Source organism: Arvicanthis niloticus, chromosome 8, assembly GCF_011762505.2.
Source record: "Arvicanthis niloticus isolate mArvNil1 chromosome 8, mArvNil1.pat.X, whole genome shotgun sequence".
Taxonomy (NCBI): Eukaryota; Metazoa; Chordata; class Mammalia; order Rodentia; family Muridae; genus Arvicanthis; species Arvicanthis niloticus.
This window is the reverse complement of record NC_047665.1, coordinates 8,429,968-8,457,111: the sequence shown is the minus strand read 5'-3', so window position 1 is coordinate 8,457,111 and position 27,144 is coordinate 8,429,968. Positions and strand designations below refer to the sequence as shown.

General features: G+C 44.5%; 2 protein-coding genes across 3 annotated transcripts in view; both read left to right on the top strand.

Annotated features, from left to right (window-relative positions):
• Positions 1–11,591: 11,591 nt before the first annotated feature.
• Camlg (calcium modulating ligand) lies at positions 11,592–20,184 on the top strand. 2 transcript variants are annotated; one of them, XM_076938952.1, is made up of 5 exons: positions 11,592–11,761; positions 11,989–12,168; positions 13,689–14,146; positions 16,734–16,799; positions 19,579–20,184. In XM_076938952.1, exons 2-5 carry the CDS (start codon positions 12,003–12,005, stop codon positions 19,768–19,770), a joined length of 882 nt encoding a protein of 293 aa, XP_076795067.1. In that variant the 5' UTR covers positions 11,592–11,761; positions 11,989–12,002; the 3' UTR covers positions 19,771–20,184. The 2 variants fall into 2 exon arrangements, with proteins under 2 accessions (XP_076795067.1, XP_034365471.1); XM_034509580.2 differs by lacking the exon at positions 11,592–11,761 and having other exon boundaries at positions 11,898–12,168.
• A 5,749-nt stretch (positions 20,185–25,933) lies between these two features.
• Positions 25,934–27,144, top strand: part of Ddx46 (DEAD-box helicase 46) — a 46,653-nt gene continuing 45,442 nt past the window's right edge. The window contains exon 1 of the mRNA XM_034510093.2: positions 25,934–26,188. Coding sequence (XP_034365984.1) covers positions 26,172–26,188 — 17 coding nt within the window. The 5' untranslated portion in view covers positions 25,934–26,171. The remainder of the gene's footprint in view (positions 26,189–27,144) is intronic.

The window sequence follows — 27,144 nt, the reverse complement described above, 5'->3', positions numbered from 1 at the left end:
AACCTGTGCGTTCTGACGCTGGCATTGTCCGCCTATGCAGGCTGCCTGTGTAAGCTCCTTTTTTAAATTTACGTTTTGAAGTTAGCTTACTACAAGTGGGTTTCCATAGCACCACTTCACACGTCCTTAATTTAGGTTAGCACACCCACTCCCTCTCCTCTCCCATCCCCACTTAACCCTCTAATCTCTGCTATCTCCCCATTTCTATCATATTGCATGAATTCTACTATCCATCGAATTATATTTTATATTTAGTTGTGAGGTGGTAGGCTTCCATATTGGCTTTCATTTGTTTTTGTTTTTATTTATTTATTTATTTATTTATTTATTTATTTATTTATTTATTGAGACAGGGTGCCTCTGTGTAGCTTTGGCTATCCTGGAACTCACTCTGTAGAGCAGGCTGGCCTCAAGCTCACAGAAATCTGCCTGAATCTTCCTCTCAATGGCTGGAACTAAAGGCGTGCACTACCACACTCAACTGCCATATGGCCTTTTATACACCCTTATTTTGGGTTATTCCTGCTTCTACCCGATTTTCCCTACTTCTATACCCTTCTTTGCTTAAGCCTTTCACCCACAAAGTTTGTCTTAGTTAGGATTTCTATTGCTGTCATGAAACACTCATAACTGAAAAGCAATTGGGAAGGAAAGGGTTTATTTGGCTTACACTTCCATATTGCTGCTCACCATCAAGGGAAGTCAGGATAGGAGCTCAACCAGGGCAGGAACCTGGAGGCAGGAGCTGATGCAGAGGCCATGGAGGAGTGCTGCTTACTGGGTTGCCTCCCAGCCCCATGACTTGCTCCCCATGGCTTGTTCAATTTTCTTACAGAACCAGGACCACCAACCCAGGGATGTTCCCACCCACAGTGGGCTGGGCCCTCCCCCATCAATCACTAATTTAAAAATGCTTTACAGCCGGAGCTTATGGAGGCATTTTCTCAAGTGAGGTTCCCTCCTTTCATACAAATCCAGTTTGCATGTCAAGTTGATATAAGACTAGCCAGCCCAGTTGTCTCCCTTTCTACTTCTCTGTGACCTAGTCTGCAGTGCCCCTTCCCTAGCTGTCCCCACCCACCAGTAGGCCCTTTGTAGGTTCCTGGCTTCTACCTGTCCTCCATACAAGACAAAAGATGTGCCATTTCTCTTTCTGGCCTGAGTTACCTCAGTATAACTGTTGCTAGTTCTGTGGTGGTTTGAATGAGAATGGCCCCCATAGGCTCATACACTTGAATGCTTGGATCCCAGTCGGAATTGTTTGGAAGGATTAGAAGGTGTGGCCTTCTTGGAGGAACTGCATATATAATGATACATTATTATATATTTATACATAATATATATTTAAATATATATACTGTCTTGATCATGGTGTTGAATCACAACAATAAAAAACATAACTAAGACAAATTCCATTTACCTCTAATTTTCATGACTTCGGTTTTCTTTACAGTTGAGTAATATTCCATTATGTATGTGTGCCATGTTTTTTCTTATCTACTCATGTGTTGATAGACATCTATGTGAAATCCTCCTTGCATCATCAGTTCTACTGTCTTTATTTATGTGTATGGTTGTTTTGGCTGTATGTATGTCTATGCACCGTGTACATGCCTAATGCCAGAGGGGGCCAGAAGAGGGCATCGGATCCCCTGGAACTGAAGTTCCAGATGGTTGTGAGCCACCACATAGGTGCTGTGCTGGGAATCAAACCCAGGTCCTCTGGAAGAGCAGCCAGTGCTCTTAACCACTGAGCCATCTCTCCAACCCAAACTTACTGTCTTTAAAACTAGTTACTCCAGAGATGGCACAGTGGTTTAGAGCACTGGCTGCTCTTGGAAAAGTTCAATTCCCAGCACCCACATGATAGCTCACAACTGTCTGTAACTCCAGTTCCAGGGAACCCAACACCCTCACCAGACATAATGCAGGCAAAAATGCACATAAAAATAAAAATAAATAAATCATTTAAAAAAGAGCTTGGTGGCAGTGGCACCCCTTTAATCCCAGCATTGGGAGGCAGAGGCAGGCAGATCTCTGTGAGTTTGAGGCCAGCCTGGTCTACAGAAAAACCCTGTCTCAAGAAACAAAAAACAAACAAACAAACAAACAAACAATCCCAACTAGTTAATATTAATTAGGCCATGCAAAGAAGATAAACCTACAACAGAGGAAGAACTGTGTATGCTCTAGGCCCTGGCCATGGCAGAGGGGACAGTATGGCACTGGATGCCTGTAGACAACTGTTCCTGTATGGGAATCTAGAAGGAGGTGGTTTCTATTAACAAAAGGGAGTTAGGAGCAAGATTTGAACCCTAGAAAAATCAAATCATGTTAAGAAAATGAACCAGGGTGTTGGAGAGATGGTTCCATGGTTAAGTGCACTGGCTACTCTTTCTAGAAGACTTGGCTTCAATTCCTGATGATGACAGTTCATTTCCAGGGATCTGACACCCATCCCTAGCCTTTGAAGGCACCAAGCAGGCACATGGTGCACAGAGATTCAGAGAGGCTAAACACCCATACAGTTAAATAATTTTAAATAGAAAGAAATGGAGCCAGACAGTGGTGGTGCACGCCTTTAATCCCAGCACTTGGGAGGCAGAGGCAGGCAGATTTCTGAGTTCGAGGCCAGCCTGGTCTACAGAGTGAGTTCCAGGACAGCCAAGGCTACACAGAGAAACCCTGTCTCGAAAAAAACCAAAAAAGAAAAAATGGAATTATGTTCAACAAGAACAAATTTAAATACAATTTAAGATCGACTGGTGTGCCTCAGTGGTTCTTAGCAGTTGCTTGATGTCCAGAAGAAACTCAGGACAAAAGGCCATGATGCCTCAGCATGCCGGAGCGCTGGCCTCCAGGCCCGCTCAGTATCACCACTCCCTGTGGCTCTTCTCACCGCCTACCCAAATCTTCTGATCACAAGCTCTCCTCCCCCCATGGCCCTGCCATCACTGCTGTGCTCTCTTTCTTTTGTCTTCCTCTCTTGGCCTCCATCCTGCCCCTCACTTTCCTTGTCTTCCTCTCTTGTCCACCCTACCCTTTTCCACTCATGTTCTGGTCCAGTCTGCTGGCCATATTCAGTTTACTACTTAATCTCTCTGCTCTGGAATCCACTGGATGCTTCTGCTGTTCTCTCCCTCTATCTACAATAAGAACCTTCCCCTCACCCATACCTTTGGGAGATAGAAATGGGTGCCAGCATTTGGGGGGGGCCAGGGCTTCCTTTGAATCTGACAGGGAGCACATCCTGGACAGGGAGCATTCTAGGGAGAAAGGGCTTTGTTTTGACTGTTGGGGTCTTCATGTTTCTTTCCAATTGGAATTTTCTCTCCTTGAAGATGAGAAAAGCTCCAGAAACTCACAGACCCAGGAAGGTCAAGAGACTTCTTCTTGTGACAAGAGTCACAAGGCCCCTTTCCAAGGTTGTAGAAGCAGTAACAGCTACTGAGGACAGGAGACTCCCTCCTGTAGAGTGTACTGCATCCAAAAATAGAGCTTCCATGAGTTGATACCATGCTGCAGGGCTAAGGGTGGTTGATGATGTCACTCATGCTCCGGGTGTGACCTCAACAGATTCACTGGTTCACTAGGCTAGATTGGGTACAGGCATTTCTTTGGTGCTTTATCTGAGCTAAATAGATATCTGCTCACATCTCCCCAGGGAACTCCATACAGCATTCATTTCCCTCGGACTTCATCTCAGTATGGAGCACAAACCTCAGCTTGAGGTTCACGTGTCCTGTTTCTGCCTCCGAATTCTGGGATTAAAGACAAGCACCATCATGCCAGGCTATCTGTTGAATTATTTTTTTCAGCCTTTTGACAGTGATGAGGAGTAAGGCCATTACTTTTTCGGCAGTTAGATAAGTAAGAGACAGAAAGAAAAACCATCAAAGCTGGCAAGGACAGCTTCTCTCTGAACTCAAGACGGGCTGGAAGGGAGCATTTATCTCATGAGAGGAGGTATCGTCAGGGCTGGCGAGCCCTATGAGAAAATCATCACAGGAACTGGACTCAAACACTACACTCAGCTCAAAAATTGCAACCCAGAGGGTGAGAATTTGAAGACAGTGACAGTTAAGATAACAGCCTCAATTGTGTTTTTTTTTCCCTCTCTATCTTGAAACTTGGCACATTTTTCTCTGATAAGAGGCTTTTCCTGAGCACTGCTCTCTCTCCCCACAGAGTTCCCTACACTCAGATCAGAAGCCTCTCAGCTCAACTCCCACTTTATAAACAGGCTCAGCCTATCAGATACTGGGTACAGATCGGTAGAGCCAAGGTACCAGCAGCTCTCTTTCAAGTCCCTCACTGGTACAGGGAGAAAACTCTACTTGTCCACTTACTGTCCTGGCTTTTCATTCTTCACAATTGTGAGACAATGAACCTGGGAGCCAGGGAGCCTCAGTTAAGAACATCTGACTCCATCTCTCACAGAGAATCCTCTAACACTAGGCCAGATTTTTTTTTGATACAGAGTTTCTCTGTGTAGCCTTGACTGTTGCCCAGTCCAGCATGGCTTTGTGTAAGGGGAGGTGTGACATAGTTCCTGCCTCTGGAGCACTGCTAGGCCATTGATCCCATGACCCCCACGTGTGCTGATGGTTGCTGTTGCCCCAAAGTTGATCTACTTTCCTACTCTACTTTCAATCTTTCATTCTGGGGAATTTACTTCCCCCATTACTCAGAGCTAATCATGCCATAGTAAATGAAAGAGATGCAGTTTTCAGGAATGAGGAATGGAGGTGATCATGAGGCTGTGGAGGATGAGGGACGGGCCTTCTGCTTGGCCTTCAGGGCTATGGGAAAAGATCTAGACAATAATCATAAGAACCATAAAAGCCTACATGGTTTATTGCCAGACTTGGCCTTGAATGTGGAATCATGAGGACGCACGTGAACCCTCTGGTCCCATGACTGCTGCATTGATTAGCCAGGAAGAATTCAGAGACATCCAGGATAGAGAGTTGAGTGACTTCAAGAGGAAAGGGTATGGATAGAAAAATAGGAATTTATATATAACTTAGGAATAAATAGTATTAGAAGGAGAGCACAGGAGGCTATGGAATTGCTAGGATAAGGAAATGAAGATTAAAGAATTAAAAGATGATATAGAAACATATAAACAGTTAGTGTTCTGTTTTCTAGCTGACTGAAGAATTGAAGATAACAATGCCTGGAAAGATATTAGAGAGAGATAACTGTTTTATAGTTTTTCTTACATAAATTCAAAACTTTGTAAAGAATTATTTTAGTTTCAGTAGTTTGACATTTCTCTATTCTTACCTAGAAGCAGTTACTAGAGACTGCTGTCTGCTGTACCAGAAAACTGGAAGAGCTGTGTAAAGAGCAGTCTGTGGACCCTGTAAGGAAGTGTGCTATTACTCGTGCTTGGTTCTGCTGTTAGGAAACGGGGGCCGGAACTGTTGATCTGGGATTCATAAAGTTTATGTAAATTTGAAAATTCTTGATAATTACTAACAATGATCAAAGCCTCCCTGATGATGTAGCTTTAGTAAATAAAGGACTGGGTTCCATTGTCATCTTTGTCTTGCGATGCATCCTGCGAGGTGAGGAGCTCACCTATGACTACAAGTTTCCCATCAGGATACCAGCAACAGGCTGCCCAGCAACTGTGGTGCCAAGTGCTGCCATCACTTTCTTAACCGAAGCCATGGCTGTCCCAGATTCCTCATGTGCCTGCTGCCATCTCACCCTGGCCTGTGGTTCCCTAGTCTCAGTATCTCACGCCTACCTCCCTGCTCATGGTGGATGTGGCATGTAGTGGGGTAGGGGTCCTGCGTTCACCGCTCCTGCACACACAACCATTGCCTCCTTCCTCCTTCCCTGGAGACCCAGGATGTAGATATTGTACAAAGGCTTCTAAATCCTTTTTTTTTTTTTCTATGCACTTTTTTATTTAAGAGGACGGGGTCCCCGGTGGGAATCCCCCCTACAATAAAGTCTGTCAACATTTGGGGGGGGGGAAGACTGTGTTCAGGCTCTCTCTTGTAATTCAAGATATCATGGATTTAAGAACTAAGCTGAAGAATAAAGAACACTGAGGATCATCAGGAAACAGAGAGTACCTGAACTAGCAGCTTGTATGTGCTACTGACTCCACATCATTATGGAATCAGTGCCATTCCCGTTCCCTCCTTTCTCAGGACTCTCCTCATGCTGAGGCTGTCATGGAACTTGATCTGTAGACCAGGCTGGCCTTGAACTCCTAGAGATCCACCTACCCCTGTCTCCTAAGTGCTGGGATCAAAGCCATGCACCCCTACCCCACGGCTGGCCAGATTTTAAAACAGTTTTGTGGAGGTATAATTTATACCATGTATTTTACATGGAGCTCAGTGTTTTTTGTTTTGTTTTTTGAAAGAGGGTTTCTCTTATGTAGTCCTAGCTGTCCTGGAACCTGCTCTGTAAACCAGGCTAGCCTTGAACTCAGAGATCTGCTTGCCTCTGTTTTCTAAGTGCTGGGATTAAAGGCATGCCCCACCACTGCCTGGTGGCCTGGTAGCTCAATAGTTTTTAATAAAAACAGAATTGGGAACTGGAGAGATGGCTCAGTGTTTAAGAGCACTTGCTGTTCTTACAGAAGATCCAGCTCCTGTTCCTAGCACCCACATGGTGGCTCACAACTGTCTATAACCCCAGTTCCAGGTGATCTGACACCCTCTTCTGGCCTCCACACAAACCAGGCACTCAGCAGCAGGGGCAGGAAGATGTCTCTGAGTTTGAAGCCAGTCTGGTCCATAGTGAGTCCCATGCTAGCCAGAGCTCCAGAAATTCTGTCTTAACTCCCCACAAAAGACACCTCCGAACTCCAATAAGACAACATAAAATTCTCTAATTAAGGTATAAACTCAGTTTTATGTTGTGTTGTTTGTCTTGTTGTTGTTAAGAACAAAATAATTTGCTGGAATATAGAGTTAGCTGGACGTGGTGCACACACATTTTTAATCTCCTCATGTGGGAGGTAAAGGCAGGTGGATCTCTGTGAGTTCTAGGCTTGCTTGGTCTACATAGTTCCAGGCCAGCCATGGTTATGTAGAGGGAAACAGTCAAGAGAGGAGAAGGGAAGGGAAGGGAAGGGAAGGGAAGGGAAGGGAAGGGAAGGGAAGGGAAGGGAAGGGAAGGGAAGGGAAGGGAAGGGACACTGAATGAGGGGACTGGATGAAGAGGAGATGGCTGGGTGGTAAAGAGCGTTTGTTGCTCTTTCATTGCACTGGAGTTCAGTCCCCAGCACCCATGTTAACTCTAAACCAACCTTCCTTCCTTCCTTCCTTCCTTTATGTGTTTTATATGTGAATGCCCTGACTCACACATATGCATGCATGCCAGAAGAGGGCACCAGATCCCTTGATAGATGGTTGTGAGCCACTATGCAGTTGCTGGGAATTGAATTTAGGATCTCTGGATGCGCGGCTGGTGATCTTTAACCAGTGAGACATCTTTCCAGCCCCCCATTTATAAATTTACAACTCCAGTTCCAGAAGATTTGATGTCCTTTCCTGGCCTCTGCAGAAACTGCATGCATACGATGAACATACCTACATAAATGTAGGTAAAACACCCAATACTATTAAACAAACAAACAAACAAACAAACAAACAAAATAAACCTGGACATGCCAGTAGAGGAGAAGGGGATTTTATTTATTTATTTATTTTTGGAGACAGGGTTTCTCTGTGTAGCCCTGGCTGGCCTGGAATTCATAGGAGGACATTTTCAACCAACTTTCCCCACACCATAGCCATTTGATATGAATCTAAACAACTTCGGTGTTTGGACTAAGAATGGTCCTCATAGGCTCCTGTTTGAAGGAATGGTATTCTTTGAGAAAGATAAGGAGTGTAGCCTTGTTGGGAGTGTGTCACTCAGAGATGGGGTTTGAGGTTTCAATTGCTCCCCGAATCTCTCCTCCTCTCATGGCTTGCAGATCAGGATATAAGGTCTCAGCTACCATTTCAGCACTAGATGTTATGCCATATTCTCCAACATGATGATCACGGACTAACAACCCTCCAAAAACTCCAAGCAAGCCCTAAGTAAATGCTTTCTTTTATAAGAGTTGCCTTAGTCATAGTGTCTCTTCACAGCAATAGAAAATTGACTATGACAGTCACATTGGCCATTTAGTTGTTTGCAAAGCCTCTGTGAAAGTACCCATGCACCAGTTACTCTCTGTTCTGATAGGAGAAGGAATGACATAAGAGGAGAGAAAACTGCAGGTAGTCAGGATAGAGTGGGGCAGACAGCAGCGTTTTGCTTCTTTTCTTTTGCTCTTTTTTCCTTCTCTTTCTTTCTTTCTTTCTTTCTTTCTTTCTTTCTTTCTTTCTTTCTTTCTTTTTTTGAGACAGGGTCACAGTATATACCAAGCTAGCATCAAACCCACAGAGATTCTCCTCAGTGCTGAGATTAAAGGCAATGCACCATTTTACCAGGCAAGCTGCTAATCTGTTGGTGTAGAACAAATTTCTGGAGTAAGGCAGCAAGTTCCATTTTAGTAGCTGCCGCCTGTCTACCGATGGAACGTATCAATTGCATGTTGAGCCTCCATTTCCTACTGGGTGGGTGAGTGTGTTTCATTGTTTGGTTGCCCATTGATGGGAATCTGATCTGCCTCGCTGACAAACACTGTCGTACATAATGGCTTTCATTAGTTTACTGTCTCTACTCTTAAAATACATGGCAGAACCATGCTATGTCACCACTTTCAAATTAACATGATCCCAGTTCTCAGCCTTGACACCTTCCTTGGGTTTTTCATGGGCTATGTTGAGCTTTAGGGTGTCTCCTCAGCTGCTGCTTCACAAAAGAGGTACCAGGTCTGCACTGAGAAGCTCAGCAATAGTCAAACAATCCAAGTTGGAGGTCTGCTGTGCTCATGTACAGTTGGCCATGTTCATCAGGGCTGTAGAGAATCAGAACACTCTGCTCAGGTAAGACTAACATATGCTGTGTGCTTGCATTTTTTTTTTTTTTTTTCGAGACAGGGTTTCTCTGTATAGCCCTCGCTGTCCTGGAACTTACTCTGTGTGGGAAGCGGCTCCGCTCTTGCCATTACAAGGTGGTGCTTGGCATAGGCATTGCTTGAGAGAAAAGACAACTCCATATATGGAGTTGTATGCGCTGAGAGGTGTGGTTACCCAATCACCCCACCTCGCATCATTGAGAATGGCCAATCACCAGTGACTTCGTGGCAGCTGCTGATAGGATGAAGGCAGTGCTTATAAGGGCCTGCGGGAGCTGGAGAAGGAGAAGAGAAAGAGAAGAAGCTTGCTGTACAGGGATAGCTGAATAAACCGCTTGAAGAAGAACATGGTTGCCGTTGCCTTATTCCGAGGGTCGGACGTGGGTAGTGACAACTCTGTAGACCAGACAACTCTGTAGACCAGGCTGGCCTCAAACTCAGAAATCTGCCTGCCTCTGCCTCCCAAGTGCTGGGATTAAAGGTGTGCGCCACCACCGCCCGGCGCATTTTATAGATATCTCCTAGAAATACGCTTAACTGTTGTAATTTGTGAATGTTTACACCAGTTTGGTTCCAAGCAAATGATATAATTAAAAACCATAAGGAAACACACAACCATAAATATATGACTTCACATTTTTATAATTTTCAGATTTTTAAAATTTATTTTTATTCCATGTGTTTTTGCCTGGATGTATGTCTATGTAAAGGGGTTGTATCCCCTAAAAATGGAGTTACAGACAGTTGTGAACTGGCATGTGTGTGCTGGGAATTGAACCCTGGTCTTCTGGAAGAACAGCCAGTGCTCTTAACTGCTGGGCTAACTTTCCAGTCCATAACTTTCAGATATGTCAGTTACCAATTTTTTGTGTGTTTTTTTTGTTATTGATTTTTTAAAAAATTACTTATTATTTATTTTATGCATATGGGTATTTTGCCTGCATGTCTATGTTCTCTCTATATGCATGCATTGCCTGCATTGGTCAGGAGAGGGCATTGGATCCTGTAGAAATAGTTACAGACAGTTGTTAGCTCACGTGTGGGTAATGGGAATAGAATCTAGGTACTCTGGAAGAGCACCCAGTGTTTAACAGCTGAGCCGTTTTTCCAGCCCCATTGTTGCTGACTTTTGAGACAATGTCTCAACAAACATCCCTGGCTGGCCTGGAATTCATACAGATATGCCTGCCTCTGTCTCTTTGTTGCTGGGTGTTAGTTGTTATTAGAAGTCTGACCACAGCAAACAGACCACTCCAGACCACAGGGTTGGGGGGGGGGGGGAAGCGGGGGTGTTTATTCAGGAGATAGGGCAAAGGTTGGGGGAAGAAGATGGAAGAATAAGAGAGGAAGAAGAGTAGAGGCCAGCCATGACCACGTGGAGAGCGAGGAAGAGAAGAGGGGAAGGAACAGAGAGGCAAGAGGGTAAGAGATTAAGAGAGTGAAGAAGGGGCAAGCAGCCCCTTTTATAGAGGACCAGGTCTACCTGGCTGTTGCTAGGTAACTGTGGGGCGGAGCATACCTGGCTGTTGCCAGGTAACTGTGGAGGTGGAGTTTAGCCAGAATACTAACACTGGGTTTAAAAGGCTTTTGACACATCTCTCCAGCCCAGCCACCTGCTTTTGGCTAGGCTTATACTCCCAGACAGGACAAACCCACCCCCATCCCTGTGTATTGCAATTATTCATTTTTCTGTTTAAATTGTTCCATCTTGGGGAGTAGAAGCCAGTTAGGTTCCCTGCACACTGACATCTGATAACTCCTTGTATGTTGATATGACAAAGACATACCACCTAATTAAAGGTCTAATTAAATTTAGGCAAACATTATGGTCTGTTTTGATCTTTGGGGTGTGTGTTTAACTTCTATTTTTATCCTATCTTATTGAGACAGAGTCATACTGTAGAATCTGCTAAAAAAAAAAGAAAGAAAGAAAGAAAGAAAGAAAGAAAGACAAGTGCCTGCCAAAAAGAAAGACAAGTGCCTGCCACTGCAACCTCCATTTTGCTTCCAGCGTGAGTATAAAATGAGCCTGTTCCTTACTGGCATTTCACCAGGCAGGGTGTTGGCTCTCTTCACATAGGAGAAAACAGAAGGCACTTGGTGGCGATCTGCGGTTTATTCAAAGGACCAGAGATCCGAAAACAAGGTTATACTCCTTGAAAACCCGATTTAACACTCCATGTTAAACGGGCAGTTTCTCAGGGAATGAAACAGTTCATTTAAACCAACTTGCACTTCCCGGAATACGCAATCTGGCTAGTATTGAACGGTTTTAACTCTGCACTCCTTGAGCACACCACCACCTGAGCTGGAGAGAGAACCCAGAACAAACGAGCTAGTAACAATATACGTATGCAGAGCAACCCAGAACTGCTGGTGCATACTGCAGGTTCCTTTCTAATATATAATAATACAAAGTCCTCTACAAAGAGATTTAAGCATGCAACAGGGTTGCAAGAGAAGAGTAAGGAGAAGAGAAGTAGGGAGTGTTGGCAATGTAGACGACGGGGGCACGGAAGAGACTGGGGAAACCTGGCAGAAGTGCTGTAAAGAACTAGAATCACCACCGCCACCAAATCCCAGGGCCATGCTCCCGGAAAGCGTCGCATCCGCAATTACGTATCCAAGGAGCAAAGACGCGTTGACTGGTAAGAAGCTCGTGCCGCTGCAACCTCCATTTTGCTTCCTGGCAGAGAATAAAATGGACCTATTCCTCACTGGCATTTCACTCATCAGGAGGGCGTCGGTCTCTTCATCTTTGAGAGCAGCTATGAGGTAAGGTGGTGGTGAGAAACCTGAGCACTGCGAGCAAACTTTAGGAAAGGAGAACCCTTGAACCTGCTTGCCCTCACTGAACAAGGCGGCAGAGCCTCGTGCAGGCCATCGGCGCATGCTCACTCCTCAGTCCCCGCCCCCTAGAGGGCGGGACTGCAATGGGAGTGGAACCGAACTCTGCGGCCCTGCCTTAAGTCATTCTCGCCTTTACTGTCACCCTGATCCAGACCGTAGAGAAAGCATGGATACGGTGCCTTTGGCCGCCGACGGCGGGGACAGGCCCGCGGCGCCCTCCGGCCTGTCGGCTTCTCAGCGTCGAGCGGAGCTGCGGAGGAGAAAGCTGCTCATGAACTCCGAGCAACGCATCAACCGGATCATGGGCTTTCACAGGCCTGGGAGCGGCGCGGGTGAGAGCTTCGGTTTCCCATCTCCCGTCCACCCCCTTGAATCTTCAAGATCCTTCTGTCCTTCCAGCTCGCAAACCTTTTGACCCCAAAATGCACTCTGACCGAACTCTGTCCCCGCCCCCTAGGTGACGACCCATATTATGTTGTCGCCTAACCCCAGGATGTCCCTTGTTGCTTCCTATTTTTTTGGATCCTCGCCCTGAGATTGTCTCCACCCTGGCCACAAAGCCTTCGTTCCTGATTCTCTGTGTATGGTTATCTGAGACAGCCCCTATATTCCGATTACTCGCCTTTCTTGAAGGTTGCACATTTTATCCCCAGACTTCTCATTCTGTTGTGCCCCCAGGGAGATTTTCATATACTCTCCAAATGCTTTTCTTTCCTGTTACTCCCCGGACCTAGCTTTTGCCTTTTGCTTTGTAACTCTCGTCCACATCAGTCAACTGTTGGCTGGTCCGTTCACTGTGGATCAGAGACTCTATGGTCCTAACTTGACGGCTGTGCTCAGTGCTTTCATCGTCATCACTTACAGATCTTCTAGAAGAGATGGATACATATGTGGGAGCATTCTTTATAGGCCTTTCCGAAAGATGTGATGTCCCCACCGAGACTGCTTTTCATTAGCAGAGATACATCACATTTCAATAACTGCATATACCCTAAGAAAACTCATCTTTCATTGCAGTCTTGTGTCCAGTACACTGTTTTCTTACGAACACACTTGAATTCTACTATGCTTGACTTTTCTAAGTTTCAGTTTGGGTGTTCCCTTTAGTAATTGGCTTTTTAGTCACTGTTTGCAAGCTTGGTAGAACTCAAGAATTTCTTTAAGGCGTTAGAGATGTAGTTCAGAACTTCTAGACAATATAAATGACAGGTATGGGTACCACTTTCAAATCATCTGAAACAGTACGGGGAATATTTTTTGTAGTGGTCAATCCGAAGTTATTCTTAAAGTTTTGGTGTTTGTCTTTCTTAAGGTCCTTTCTTATTCTATTCTTCTGCTTGAAAAATTTTATCATTTTTAGAGTTCTTTCTTTAAAAAGTAGAACAGCATCCTAAAAGTGCCTGCTCATGGCTGCCTGGGGATAGCAACAGTGGGTCTAGGCCACACCCTGTACTCACAGTACTCCCCACTCAGAAATGTAACTGTAAAATAGAAACCCTAAGAAGCTTTAATGATTGTGTGTTTTTCCAGTGTCAGTATCAGTAGAAGAAACTGAGGCATATCTCTGGGTGTTTTGTCTGTGAAAGAGCTGCTCTTTATCCCGTGGGACATGCCGTGCTGGCTTTGCTTGTTTTCTTAGCAATGGTAGTCTCTGTCCTCGGAGTCTGAACTTCCCTCTGCCAGAGTGCCTTTTTTTTCGGCGGCGTATTTTGAAGGTGAAGACGAAGGCGCTAGTTTTGTTTTCTGCATCAGTATGCTCTGATTCAGAGACCAAGTTCTAGCAGCAGTGGAAGTGTTTAAGATGCTTGTCAGTATGTAATACACAAGGCTTTATTTTTTTTTTCCCCTTCAGAAGAAGAAAACCAAACAAAATCAAAGCCACAGGACAGTGACAAACTGAACTCCCTCGGCATTCCTTCAGTTTCAAAGAGGGTAGTGCTTGGTGATTCAGTTGATGGAGGAGTAAGTGACCAGCCCGGTGGTGTGACAGACGTCAGGGGAGCCCAGCTGGGAGACAAACTGGACTCATTCATCAAACCACCAGAGTGCAGTAGTAAGGATGGAATTGAGCTCCGGCATCGGACCAGAGGTGACCTGACAGCAGACTCGACCCAGAGGTCTCACCACGGCCTAGAACAGTACCTTTCCAGATTTGAAGAAGCAATGAAGTTGCGCAAACAGCTGATCAGTGAGAAGCCCAGCCAGGAAGATGGAAGTTCAGCGGAAGAGTTTGACTCTTTTCGAATATTTCGATTGGTGGGGTGCGCTCTGCTTGCTCTTGGCGTCAGAGCTTTTGTTTGCAGATATTTGGTAAGACAAGAGCTACACATTATTAACTAGGGAAACGCAAGTGGAGTTGTCATGATAAGGCTTTCTTGTTAGCATTATCAGATCTATTGGGGTGTTTAAAAGTGTGTTATACATTCTGTTACTTATCCCAGTTACAGAATGAGAGTCTATTTATAGTAATAAGTAACATCTGTCTACATGCCAGGTACCACTTTATATGCTTGCCTTATATTCATTTAAATTCCATTTTTATGAACTATATGTTGCTTGAACCCACGAAGACTCAGATTAATTCTCTTACCCAAGGTCACACAGCCGTTGACTGGTGGCATTTTCATCCCAGAACAGAAAGTCCAGATGCCTATATGTACTCTATATTAGCTAGTAATTTTCCAAGTAGTTTGAGACATTGAAATGTACTTCTTGTGGTCGTGTCTATGGGCAGTTATCTTCAGTTCAGAAAGTGTTTCTGCATTATATAATGTAGTAGCATCATAACAACAGTGCATTTTGGGACATAGAGGAGTGCAGAAAGGCAGTCTATAGTTCAGTGTCTTAGAGCTTTTTTCAAAAGATTTATTATTAGTTTATTTTGGGGTTTTGCCTGCATGTATGTATGTGTACCGTGTGCATGCCTGGAGCCTACTGAGGACAGAAAAGGGTGTCAGATCCTCCGGAACTGGATTTGCAGGCAGCTGTGAGCTACCATGCGGGTGCTAGGACCTGAACTCAGGCACTGTGACCCTCCCAGCCACTGCTCCAGACTTCCAATGGCTTGATTTGAAGTAGGTCCATTCTGTAGTCCTTTTAAGAATGCTTACTATGTATTACGTACGTACATAAAATTTTCATGCATCATTTAGGCAAAACAGGTTTTAAAATCTGCTTTTATGCAGCCAGTCATGGTGGCGCACACCTTTAATCACAGCTCTTGGGAGGCAGAGGCAGGCAGAGCTCTGAGTTCAAGGCCAGCCTGGTATATAGAGTGAGTTCCAGGACTGCCAGTGCTATGTAAAGAAACCCTGTCTCAAAAAAACAAAACAACAACAAAAAAAAACCCTTGCTTTTATGCAAATATTTTCTTAAATAGAATCTGTTTAATAGATTTAATTGTCTCTTCTGATGATAAATTCGTAGCAGAGACCAGATGACGAGCTAAGAGCTGCTCTGATCTCAGGGCTCTGTGCTGTTATGATTCAGAAGCTATGCCTGTTAGATTTGTTTAGTGTGTGTGTGTGTGTTTCCTACATGAATGTATGTATACTTTGTGTGTGCTGAGTACCTGCCCAGTCAGAAGAGGGTGACAGAGCTCTGTGGAACCAGAGTTACAGGTGGTTGTGAGCCACCATGTGGGCCTTGGGAATTGAACCCGGGTCTTCTGCAAGAGCAAGAAGTGTTCTTTCCCAGTGTACCATCTACCCAGCCTCTGTGCCTCATTTCTCTGTAAGGATTTTTGTTGTTCCTGGTTCTATTCACATCAGACATTCAGTTGTTCATTTCTTGCCTCTGCCACACAACAATGTTTGTTCCTTTGCCCCCTTGATAACCTTTTACATCTTAGAAATAATTATGTAGACTAAATGCCATATTGATCTTTTTCCTTTTGTTGACAATGTCAAGCTGCTAAACTGTTGTTTTGTTTTGTTTTTTAAATTTTATTTACATTGGTGTTCTACTTGTATGTCTGTGTGAGGGTGTCAGATCCTCTGGAACCAGAATCACAGACAGTTGTGAACTGCCATGTGGGTGCTGGGATTTGAACCTGGGTCCTTTGAAAGAGTAGCCAGTGCTCTTAACTGCTGAGTTATCTCTCCAGCCCTCTCCCTACTCTGTTTTAAGAATAGCCTGTCTGTTGAAAGCCAAGTTGTATTTGTCAAGTCTGCTCCCAACTCGGAGGGATCTGTGGCTTCCCTTGGAGTGCTGGGTTTTATACATGCTTTTAGTCGTTTGCCAGTCTCCTCTAGGGGAGAGAGATGTTACTGCACCACTTAATACTCTAGAAGGTAAGTTTTGGGCTGTGTATGGTAGGGTAGCCTGTAATTCTAGGACTCTGAAGGCTGAAGTAGTAGGATCATGAGTTCAAGGCCAGCCTCTACATCCATGGTTCTCAACCTTCCTGATGCTGCAACCCTTTAATATAGTTCCTCATGTTGTGGTGACCCCCAACCATAAAATTGTTTCTGTTGCTACTTCATAACTGCAATTTTGCTGCTGTTATGAATCATAATGTAAATATGTATGTTTCCTGCAGATCTTAGGCAACCCCTGTAAAAGGATCATTTGAATTCCAGAGAGCCTGCAGCACACATGTTGAGAACTACAGCTCTACATAACAAGATCCTGTCTCATAAAGAGAGAACAAAGTGTTGTATGAGAGAACACATTTGGGGAGGGAGCACACTGAAAAATTACATGACTTGAGCATGTGTTATGGTTAGAGAGTCAGATGTTGTTATTATCTTTACTCTTCTACAGAAATAAGAATACTTTCGCCTGCTGCATTAGACATTTTCCTGTACAGTTTTGCTTTTAGTGCTCTGCTAAGTTGATTTATCATGATATGAGTAATTCTGTTGGAAATTCTTATTTTTGTTTTTTATCTTCACAGTCTATATTCGCTCCATTTCTTACTTTGCAACTTGCATACATGGGACTATACAAATATTTTCCTAAGGTAAATTTAAGTCTTTTTCTTAATTATGATGTATTTAGGTTGACTCGTGACTCTGTAATTGTCAACAATTTAATTTTCTCGTGTGTGCATGCATTTGTGTGTATGTGTAGGATATGTGAGAATGTATAGGATATGTGAGTATGGACATGCTTTTGTGGAAGTCAGAGGACAACTTTCCTGAGGTGGTTTTCTCACACCTTGGCTTCTAGGGAATCAAACGAGGCTTGTCAAGCTTGCAAGCAAGCACTTTTACCTGCTGGGCCACCTTGATGGCTCATGACTAACTCATTTTAAGAACTTAAAGGCTGGGAAGGTGCCTCAGTGGTTAAGGACACAAGTTTGCTGCAGAGGACCCAAGTTTGATTTGTAGCCCCCACAGCAAGTGGCTCACAATTGCCTGTAATCCCAGCTACAGCTACAGTGGGATCTAACTCCTCTGGCCACTGTGGGTGCCTGCACTCATGCTTGCATGCCTACACAGATACACATAATTAAAAAATAAATAATTTTTAATCAAAGAAAAAAAACTAAAAACAGTCAAATAAAACATTAAGGGAAACATTAGTTATACTTGATCTGAGTTAGTGCTTCAGGATTAGAACCAGCAAGATGGCTCCACAGTTAAGGAAGATTCCCACCAAGCCTGGCTCAAGTTTGATTGCTAGCACTCACATTGGGGAGCAGCGAATGACCTACGCAAGATGCCCTCTGATCTTCACACTCATACTATCAATTAACCAGTGATCAATCAACCAGTCAATCAGTGAATGTAATACAAACATTCAAAGTGCTGTACCTTCCAGGGCTGATCTTCCAATCATTAAAAACTTCAACAATTCAGTCTGTGATTAGAAATTAATTTTAAAACAAATTTGATTATTTAATGGGCCCATTTTGGACCCATGCTAGCCGTTTGCATTTAGCATTTTAGAGATCACCTCTGAATTCCTTTTAAAAACTGAGTCTGGGGCTGGAGAGACGACTCAATGATTAAGCATAACAGTTTTGTCACACCAGTTCCAGGGTATCTTGATGGTCTCTTCTGGTGTCTGCGGGCACCAGGCATGCATGTGGTGAGTGAACATACAGGTAGGCTAACACCCATACACATAAGTTAAAGATAATTTTACAAAAATGAGACTAGTGGCTGGGTAGTGGTGGCACAGTCGTTTAATCTCAGTACTCCAAGGCAGAGGCAGGCAGATCTCTGAGTTCAAGGCCAGCCTGATCTACAGAGTGAGTTCCAGGACAGCCAGGGCTACACAGAGAAACCCTGTCTCAAAACCTTAAAAGAAAAAGAGCCTAGTGTCAGGTGATATCACTCTAGCATGATTGAAGCTCTGAATCTGAGCCTCAGCATCACGTGGATCCAAGCATAGCGATTCGTGCCAATGATCCAACCATCGGGAAAGGAGGTAGACGTGCCTCTGATCCAGCCATCGGGAAAGGAGATAGACGTGCCTCTGATCCAGCCATCGGGAAAGGAGGTAGATGTGCCTCTGATCCAGCCATTGGGAAGGGAGGTAGATGTGCCTCTGATCCAGCCATTGGGAAGGGAGGTAGACGTGCCTCTGATCCAGCCATTCGGAAAGGAGGAGGAAGTCTTAGATGTGTAGCAAATTTGAAGCCAGACTGGGATCTTGAGACTCTGCCTCAAAAAAACTATTTTAAAATCAGACTAGAAAGTTATGAAAGCAATGTTCTCTCTCCCCCTAGAACTGTTCTGAGCTGTTCAGTGACGCTCCATTACACAAATCGCCAGGGTGTGCTTTGTATAGCAGTCAGGGGTCCTATAGGATGTCCCTGTGGTTTTGTTTGCAATGACCCCCTCTTCAGTACACCTCAATTCTTCTGCTTCTGGCTTTTTGTTGTCACAAGACTCAGCTTATGGTAGAGCTCTCTCTGCCTCTGACAGGATCTGCTCACCCGTGCAGGCTTCTTTTCTCTCTACTCTGAAAACCTTCCTTATATGTTTCTGTATGTGGTAGTATACTGGGCATCAGAACTGCCAGATCCCTTCCTTGTCCTTCATTTACACGAGACACCAAAGCAGTCTCCATGCTGTGTGGATCCCCATCCCATGCCACACACTGTCATTTCGTTCATATCCTCATATCGTTTTATTTTTCTCGTTCTTTTATCTTGTGTCATTATGTATCTATAAAGTTGTTACTTATGTCTTGTTTCCAAAATGACCTGGTTAATTAATTAATTAATTAATTAGGGACTCTCTACAGGGCCCTGGCTGTCCTAGAACTCATATGATACCAGACTGGCCTTGAACTTACAGAGATCTGACTGTTTCTACTTCCTAAGTGCTGGGATTAAAGACTTGCTCCATCATGGCTAGCCAAAATGACATCGTTATAAAACTTCTGCTGGGCACCCTGCTGTCTCCTATTGCCTAATAATACTCTGGTTTACTGTGTTCAGTAAATTTTTTTTTTAAATAAAGATTTATTTATTTTATGTATGTGAGTACTCTGTTGCTCTCTTTAGACACACCAGAAGAGGGCATCAGATCCCATCACAGATGGTTGTGAGCCACCATGTGGTGGGAATTGAACTCAGGATCTCTGGAAGAGCAGTCAGTGCTCTTAACCACTGAGCCATCTCTCCAGCCCCAGTAAATGTTATTGTTATTGTCATGTTACTGTTCTGCCACTTCAGAACAGTCTAGCAGTCTTGAAAACTGAGGAGAGATGGAATACGTCATGTTTGTAGAGAGCAGGCGTAGTCTGCTGAGAGCAAATGGTTAACTTTCCTTTTCTTGGTACAGGGTGAGAAGAAGGTGAAGACAACGGTGCTTACGGCTGCGCTGTTGCTGTCTGGGATTCCCGCTGAGGTGATAAACCGGTCCATGGACACCTATAGCAAGATGGGCGAGGTCTTCACGGATCTCTGTGTCTACTTCTTCACTTTCATTTTCTGTCATGAACTGCTTGACTACTGGGGTCCTGAAGTACCCTGAAACCTGAGGAACTTGGAAGTTTACAAGCGAAAACAACTCCTCTTCTACACTGCAGTGTCTCTAAAGGGGGCAAACTGGTTTATACCTTCATCAAATTCTTTGGCTTTACAGAAAATCGATTTAATCATTTCCCTGGTTTAAAAGGGTTGAATTTGTATCAGTACTGGTCTGAGTAACCAAATACGGTTAACAATGGCATTAACAATTTTTCTTGTTTAATTAGAAATCCAGTCTTACACTTTTCCCCTAACGTCTGAGATTTGTAATCCCTCTTGTAGGCTCAGACTAGTACTTTTAGGGGACTAGATAGACAGGTCTCAGCCTGCCTAAAGGACTGCACTGTGTATTTGTGTCATTCCTTCCTGAGAAAGAAACCATCCTAAAAATAAAGCGAATGGAATTGTCTAAAAGTAAGTCTGTACATTTTATTTAAAAAAAAAATTTAACACAAGGCTTGAAAGGGGTAGCCAGATGTATCCTTTCTTGAGTTAATGTTCAAATATTTAAAGGAGGACATGGTTAAAGTTCACACATGTGGGCAGTAGTGGAGTTCCATGATGGGATGCATGCCTCGCTGTTGAGTTTGACATTTGAGTGGTGGGCAATTACCCAAGTGACTGGAAAAGGTGTTTATAAAAAATTTTTAAAAGATTCTATCCTATGCATCTTGCATTCATCTCTTTTTTGTTTAGATTTTCTTATTTTTCTTTTATGTGTACGGGTGTCCTGCCTGCATAGTTGGCCTGTGCACTATGTGCGTATCTGGTACCTGCAGAGGCCCGAGGAGGGAGACAGATGATTCCCCTGGAGTTCTAAACAGTTGTGAGCTGCCTGTGAGGGCTGGGAACTGAATCAAAAGTCCTCTGGAAGAGCAGACAGCAATTGCTCTTAACTGTGTAGGTATCTCTCCAGCTGTATTACAAAAGTTGTACTTTCTCTAGTCAGTCTGTAATTGGAAATTTGTCTTGTAAATTTCCACAAGTATGTTTTTGTCTTTTGCCTTAACTTGCTGTGCTGCAACCAAACTCCGGCCTTGTGCACACCAGCTTGGTGGTCTGACATTGAGCTACATGTCTTTTAAGATTGTTTTTATTAGATTTATTAATTTTATTTTGTGTGTTCTTCCTGCATGTATGTGTGTGGACCATATGTGTACTTGGTGCCTAGGGAGGTAAGAAGAGGGCTTTGGAGTCCCTGGAACTAGAGTTATGGATGGTTGTGAACCACCATGTCTGTAATGAGAATTGAACCCAGGTCTTCTGCAGGGGCAACAAGTGCTCTTAACCTCTGAGCAATCTTTTCAGCTTTGCAGAGTATCTTTTAAAAGCAAACTCAGCCAGGCAGTGGTGGCGCACACCTTTAATCCCAGCACTTGGGAGGCAGAGGCAGGCGGATTTCTGAGTTCGAGGCCAGCCTGGTTTACAGAGTGAGTTCCAGGACAGCCAGGACTACACAGAGAAACCCTGTCTCGAAACCCAACCCCCCCCCAAAAAAAAAAAAAAAGCAAACTCGAACAGAAATGTTAAGTTTGGATCAAAGTAATGTAGGTAAGCATAAACACTTTTAACTACATTAGTGATTGTATTAGTGGCTTCTTTTTAATTGATTTAATAAAATCCCATGACCAACGCAACTTATAAAAGAAATTATTTATCTTTTTTTAAAAAAGAATGTTTTGGTTCTTCAAGACAAGGAATCTCTGTATAGCTGTGGCTGTCCTTGCTCTGTAGACCAGGTTTGCCTCGAACTCACAGAGATCCACCTCCTTCTGCCTCCCAAGTGCTGAAATCAAAGTAGCGTACCACCATCTGCCTGGCCTCAGGTATAATTCTAAGCAATATTCAAGCTGTGTTAGTTTCAAGAGTGAAAGACTATTCTTTTCACACATACATACATGTGGTTCCACAGGTGTGCTTCCTCAGTCAGGGTGTCTAGATGCTGCTGCATGCCAGGCTGGAAGGATGAAGCCAGTGGGGTCTGCAGGTGTGTGTGGGGTACTGCTTCTCTGAGGATGTTAGTGTTACAGCTTTTTTAGACATTATTCCATGAAACAGCTCTCTTAGACAGTCCTCAGTGAGACAGCTCGTGTGCATACACTTGATTCACCCCAAATAACAGGGTTATTCACTGAGAGAAACAGGCTAAGACTGCTTTATTGGAACAGTGAGGGACCCCATCCTTCCTGTGTGATGAAAGACTGGCTGGGGACAGTTGTACAGGTGGCTAGCAGGAAGTGACAGCTTTTTTTTTTTTTTTTTTTTTTTTTTTTTTTTGCGGTTTGACTGGGAGCAGGATGGAATGTTTTCCATACTGATCATACTATTTCTGCAGGTGAAACTAACTGGGAAGGGCAGGGCAAAGCCATTCTTTGTAGTGAGAATTTTGGTTTCTTTAAAAATATAAAAATAATATGTGACTATGTTTTAATCCCAGGCATGAGATACGGGGCTGCTTCAGAGTGTCCACAGCAGCCGACTCTGGTTTGTTCTTGTGCTTTGGCAGGGATATGATTTTGCCTGTTGACAATAGTTTAAGTTTGGCATTCTAGGGCTTCCTCAGCGGGTATATAAAGCGCCAGAAACTTTGAGAGAGGTGTTGTTGACTGCTCCTGCTGCTGGTGGTTGCTGGTTGGAGGAACTCAATGATCTCCTGACCAGCAGGAAGCACTCTAAAGAGATCGATGCCCCCTTTCCCTCCATCCTTCTTTCTCTGACCTAATGTTGGGCGGTGATGAAGGATGGAGGGGAAAAGAACCCAATAAAGTAGCCAGAAGTTCAGTTAAGATTCTTTATGACTAGGGGCTATTTCCTATGAGCTGAAGCTATTATCCAGTATATCTTAACTCTGGAAGGGTGAAAAGAAGGATGAGGGGCCATAGTTTTCAAGGGCTCTTTGGGGGGTGCAATGGTTTCAGTCATGGAAGGAGCACACTTGGGTCTGTTGCTGTACTTTGGGCTCTGTTGGGTTCCTATATCTAGCACCTTCTCCACTCCAGGCCCTTCCAACATCTCAACGTTAGATAGGTAGGAAGGCTAGAGGGGAAAGGAGCACAGATATCCTCAGACTACTTCCTCATGATGATGGAGATAGACTTTCTTCAGGCAAATCCAGCCAGCAAGCAGCAGAAGCAGAAGCTGCCATCCGCTCTCAGGCCTCCAGCAATAGTATACTCTTGAGAGAGTCCCCAGAATTCTGAACGTAAACTATCTTTAGCTGGCAGAATTATGCTCCTGCCAGAGCATGAGACAAATCACAGCTGCTGTGGACAATCTAAAGCAGCCTCATGTCTTAGGGTTTTCATTGCTATGAAGAGACACTATGACTATGGCAACTCTTAGAAAGTACAACACTGGGGCTGGAGAGATGGCTCAGCAATTAAGAGCACTGACTGCTCTTCCAGAGGTCCTGAGTTCAATTCCTGGCACCCACATGGTGGCTCACAACCATCTGTAATGAGATATGTGTACTCATATACATAAAGTAAATAAATTAAAAAGAAAGTACAACACTTTATTAATTTATGTGTGAGTGCTATGTCTGCACGTATACCTGCCTGCCAGAAGAGAGCATCAGATCCCACTATAGATGGTTGTGAGCAACATGCAGTTTCTGGGAATTGACGTTCTGGAAGAGCAGACAGTGCACTTAACTGCTGAGCCATCTCTCCAACCCAAAGGACAACATATAATTGGAGCTGGCTTAGTTTTAGAAGTTTAGTCCATTATTGTCATGGCAGGAAACATGGCAGTCTCCAGGCAGACATGGTGTTGTGTGAGCCAAGAGTTCTTGATCTCAAGGCAGGCCAGAAGAAGAGTCTCTCTTTCACGCTGGACAGAGTTGAACATAGGACCTCAAAGCCTACCTCAACAGTGACTTGCTTCTTCCAACAAGGCCACACCCACTCCAACATTGTTGCACCTCTCTGGGCCAAGCATATTCAAACCACTGCACTGGGTTTTTAAAGAAAACAAAATTCCTACTACAGAGGTCCCATGCAGGTGGGATGGGGGTGGTTATTACATGAAGAATTTAGTGACTCTCTGGGCAGTAAAAAAAAAAAAAAAAAGACAAAACCGAAAAAAATGTGCCTTGAGACAGCTGAAAGGGCTAAGAAGGAAAGAACAAAGTTAGTAAATACCAATTACTGGGCTGGAGGAGATGGCTCAGCGGTTAAGAACACTGACTGTTCTTCTAGATGGTCCTGAGTTCAATTCCCAGAAACCACATGGTGGCTCACAACCAACTGTAATGGCATCTGATGCCCTCTTCTGGTGTGTCTAAAGTCACTGATGGTGTAAAATAACTATTTATTAAGGAAAAAAAAATGACTGCACCTACCAAGACGGTGATTTATATGATTTTTTTATCATATAAATAAAATAACTAAAGCTATTTATTAAAAAAAAAAAAAAATATGGCTGCACCTGCCAAGGGGGTGATCCACGGCCCCAAGCAGTCCAGGTGTTCTTCTAGAATGCTCTTCTGTTCTTTTTCTGCTTTTGATTTTTTTTTTAATAGTTGCTCAGTGGTTTCCTGTATTAGGCCAGATTGGTTTTCATGAAAACAGCATTCTTCTCTAGGAAAGCACAGATGCCTCCCTTTTCAGCAGTTACTGAGTTAGTCTTTTGCAGTTTTGGAGGACCCCTGTAGGCAGGGAATCTATTTGATCTTGTAGGGTGACTGTGCTTTGTCATACCAAGCTCAAGTCGTCTTTAATCTGATTGGTCAATTGAGGTGTTTGTACCTGTTGGAACCTGTTGGGAGGGCTTATGTAGAGTCTTTGTTCCGGTATAGGGGCAAGTTCAGTAAGTAAAACATTTAAAGGACAGGTCAAAATGTAAATATGAAGTGAAAGACCCCCGAAAGGGGACCCTCACTCCAGTCCGGACCTGCACGCACCCAAGGACACACGAGAGACCTTCTTGACGCAATTGCAGAGGAGGTTTAATGGCGAGGGCCCTCGGGTAGGAACATATCTCATGCAGGAGATAGAGGATCTGACCCAGAACCCAGGAAACTTGAGATATTTATGGGTAGGGGTTGGGGGGAGCAGGAAAATTTGGCACAGTTACATATGATTGGATATTTCAAACATCAGCAATTTGCATAAGCAATCATTTGAGCTGGCTGGATGACTAGTTACTTTTGACCATGAAACCTTGGACCTCCCAGAAGGGGGAGAGAAAAGTAAACACTAGACGGCCCATTACTCACTTGGGCTTGTTTTGACTTGTCTGGGGCATGCCTTTTCATTTTTGGTCACCCTGCCCCTGGAGGGACTTAATATTTTTATTATGACTATATTTAATATGTTGTTGGTGGTCTTTGCTGACCATGAATTTTTGTTATTGTTTCAGTGCTGCTTTCAAATTTTGTTCTCACAGAAGATAATAAGCCGGAAAGGAGTGATCCAGACGAAGATCTCAGCAGGAGGGAGGCCCGTGCTTCTGTCTGGCCCCCATCTCCCGAGCGGTTACATTGGATCTTGTATACCCCTGCCCTCTCCCCAAAGCTTCCCAGTGTTAAGAACTGTTATAATCGCCGGGCGGTGGTGGCGCACGCCTTTAATCCCAGCACTTGGGAGGCAGAGGCAGGCGGATTTCTGAGTTCGAGGCCAGCCTGGTCTACAGAGTGAGTTCCAGGACAGCCAAGGGCTACACAGAGAAACCCTGCCTCAAAAAACAAACAAACAAACAAACAAACAAAAAAAAAAACAACCCCCCCCAAAAAAAACCAAACCAAAACAAAAAAAGAACTGTTATAATCCTTAGTGCCGTTTAGCTTGCTTCTGTAGAGTGTAAGTCTTCACATCTCATCTTGAAGAATCTTTCCTCTTCAGTGTGACTCTCCTTGTGTAGGAGACACACAACTACTAGTAGAATCTCTCAGGATCTGGCATACACATAAAGAAATAAGTGGCTACTTAAGTACAGAGCATATAAAGAGACAGTTGGAGCATTATTTAATGCAGATTAAGGCAAACAGACAGACTCCCTGGGAGAGGCGCAGGCTGCATAGAGTTCCTCGGTGGTCTGCAGCAAAGACCCTTGCAAGGGTGACTTGGCTAAGGCCATACTCCATAGCACCAATGAGCGTCTCGGGTCGCGTTGGAAAATCAGGCTGCCGCTGCAGGCGCAGCCCGCGCCGCGCGGCCTCCAGCCGATAGGTGGCGCTGTAGAGAAGCAGCCACATCTTTCCGCCTGCTCCTTCCTTCCGCGCCCGGCGCCAGCACATCCTGTTTTCGTTGGCCACGCTCTGATGGCGGTCACTGCCGGAGCGCTGTCCATCTCGTAAGGCCGGTCCTCGCTCGGTACCGTGAGGGCTTGGTTCCTCCCTCCTTTGTCCCCTTCACAGGCCTGCGCATCGTCCCCAAGGGCGCAGGCCTTCTGCTGGCTGGCATCATGGGCCGGGAGTCTCGGTGAGTGTGCGGGCGAGCGGCTTCTTGGACTCGGAGGGAACTGGGTGGAGGTAGCGGCGCGGCGGGTGCGAGGCGGCCACACGTGTGGTCGCTGAGTAGCCGGTCACCTGGGCTGCGACGAGGCACGGCTGGCGCGCAGGGCCACAGATTCCCGTGTGCTTGCAACCACCCGGTTGAGCCCTGAGCGGGAACAGTCCTCCTTATCCACCCCGTCCCTTCACGGAGCCTCCAACCTGATCCCCTCAGACCATCCTGACCCGGTTCACTCCCTTTCCGCTTCGCCTTCACAGCCTTGTTTGCGACCACTGTAGTTTACTTTCGTGCGCGCGTGATCTTCTCTTCCAAAGTTATTTAAAAGGAGCGTGTGCAGACATTTTTTTAATGCACCTGCGATATATGCAGGACTGGCTTTTATTGAGTTGCAACAAACACCTGTTTCACGGACATTTACTTCGCAGATAAATTTCGTTACTTTGTTGCCTGCTTCTTTGTGAAAGGTTTCACGCGGGCATCATCCGGTGTCTTCGAAACTTTAGGTGTTAGTAATGGACTCAGGACCGTTAGGTAGATGATGATGGTGATATTATTATTATGACTACTGCTACTATTACTATTATCTTGAAAGATGAGATGATTGGTATGTATATAGCCAGTCTGAAAGATACCGTGGTTCAGTGTGTAGGGAAAATGAAAAATTTGCGTTGCTTCTTAATGCTAACAGCACTTTAATGGGTTATAACTTAGATTCAGTGAAATGAGCAGTGTGAGTGGAGCGGCTTGAAAATTTGCAAATATAAAAAGTCCGTAGCATCATCCGGATAAAGGGTGTGTCGCTGTGACAATCTTGTAAATCTCCCAAAGGCATTGTTCTTCATCTGGGTGCCCAGCCCAGAGATCTGGAAGCAACACTCGACTCATTTCTCCTGCTTCTGGTTAGATTCTCCACCGTTTCCCCA

Bases quoted from the DNA above. Each gene is read 5' to 3' on its own strand.
- Camlg (XM_076938952.1), top strand. From the start codon at position 12,003: ATGGATACGGTGCCTTTGGCCGCCGACGGCGGGGACAGGCCCGCGGCG. The intron at 14,147-16,733 runs GTAAGACAAGAG...TTATCTTCACAG, and splicing joins CTTTTGTTTGCAGATATTTG to TCTATATTCGCTCCATTTCT. The intron at 16,800-19,578 runs GTAAATTTAAGT...TTCTTGGTACAG, and splicing joins TATACAAATATTTTCCTAAG to GGTGAGAAGAAGGTGAAGAC.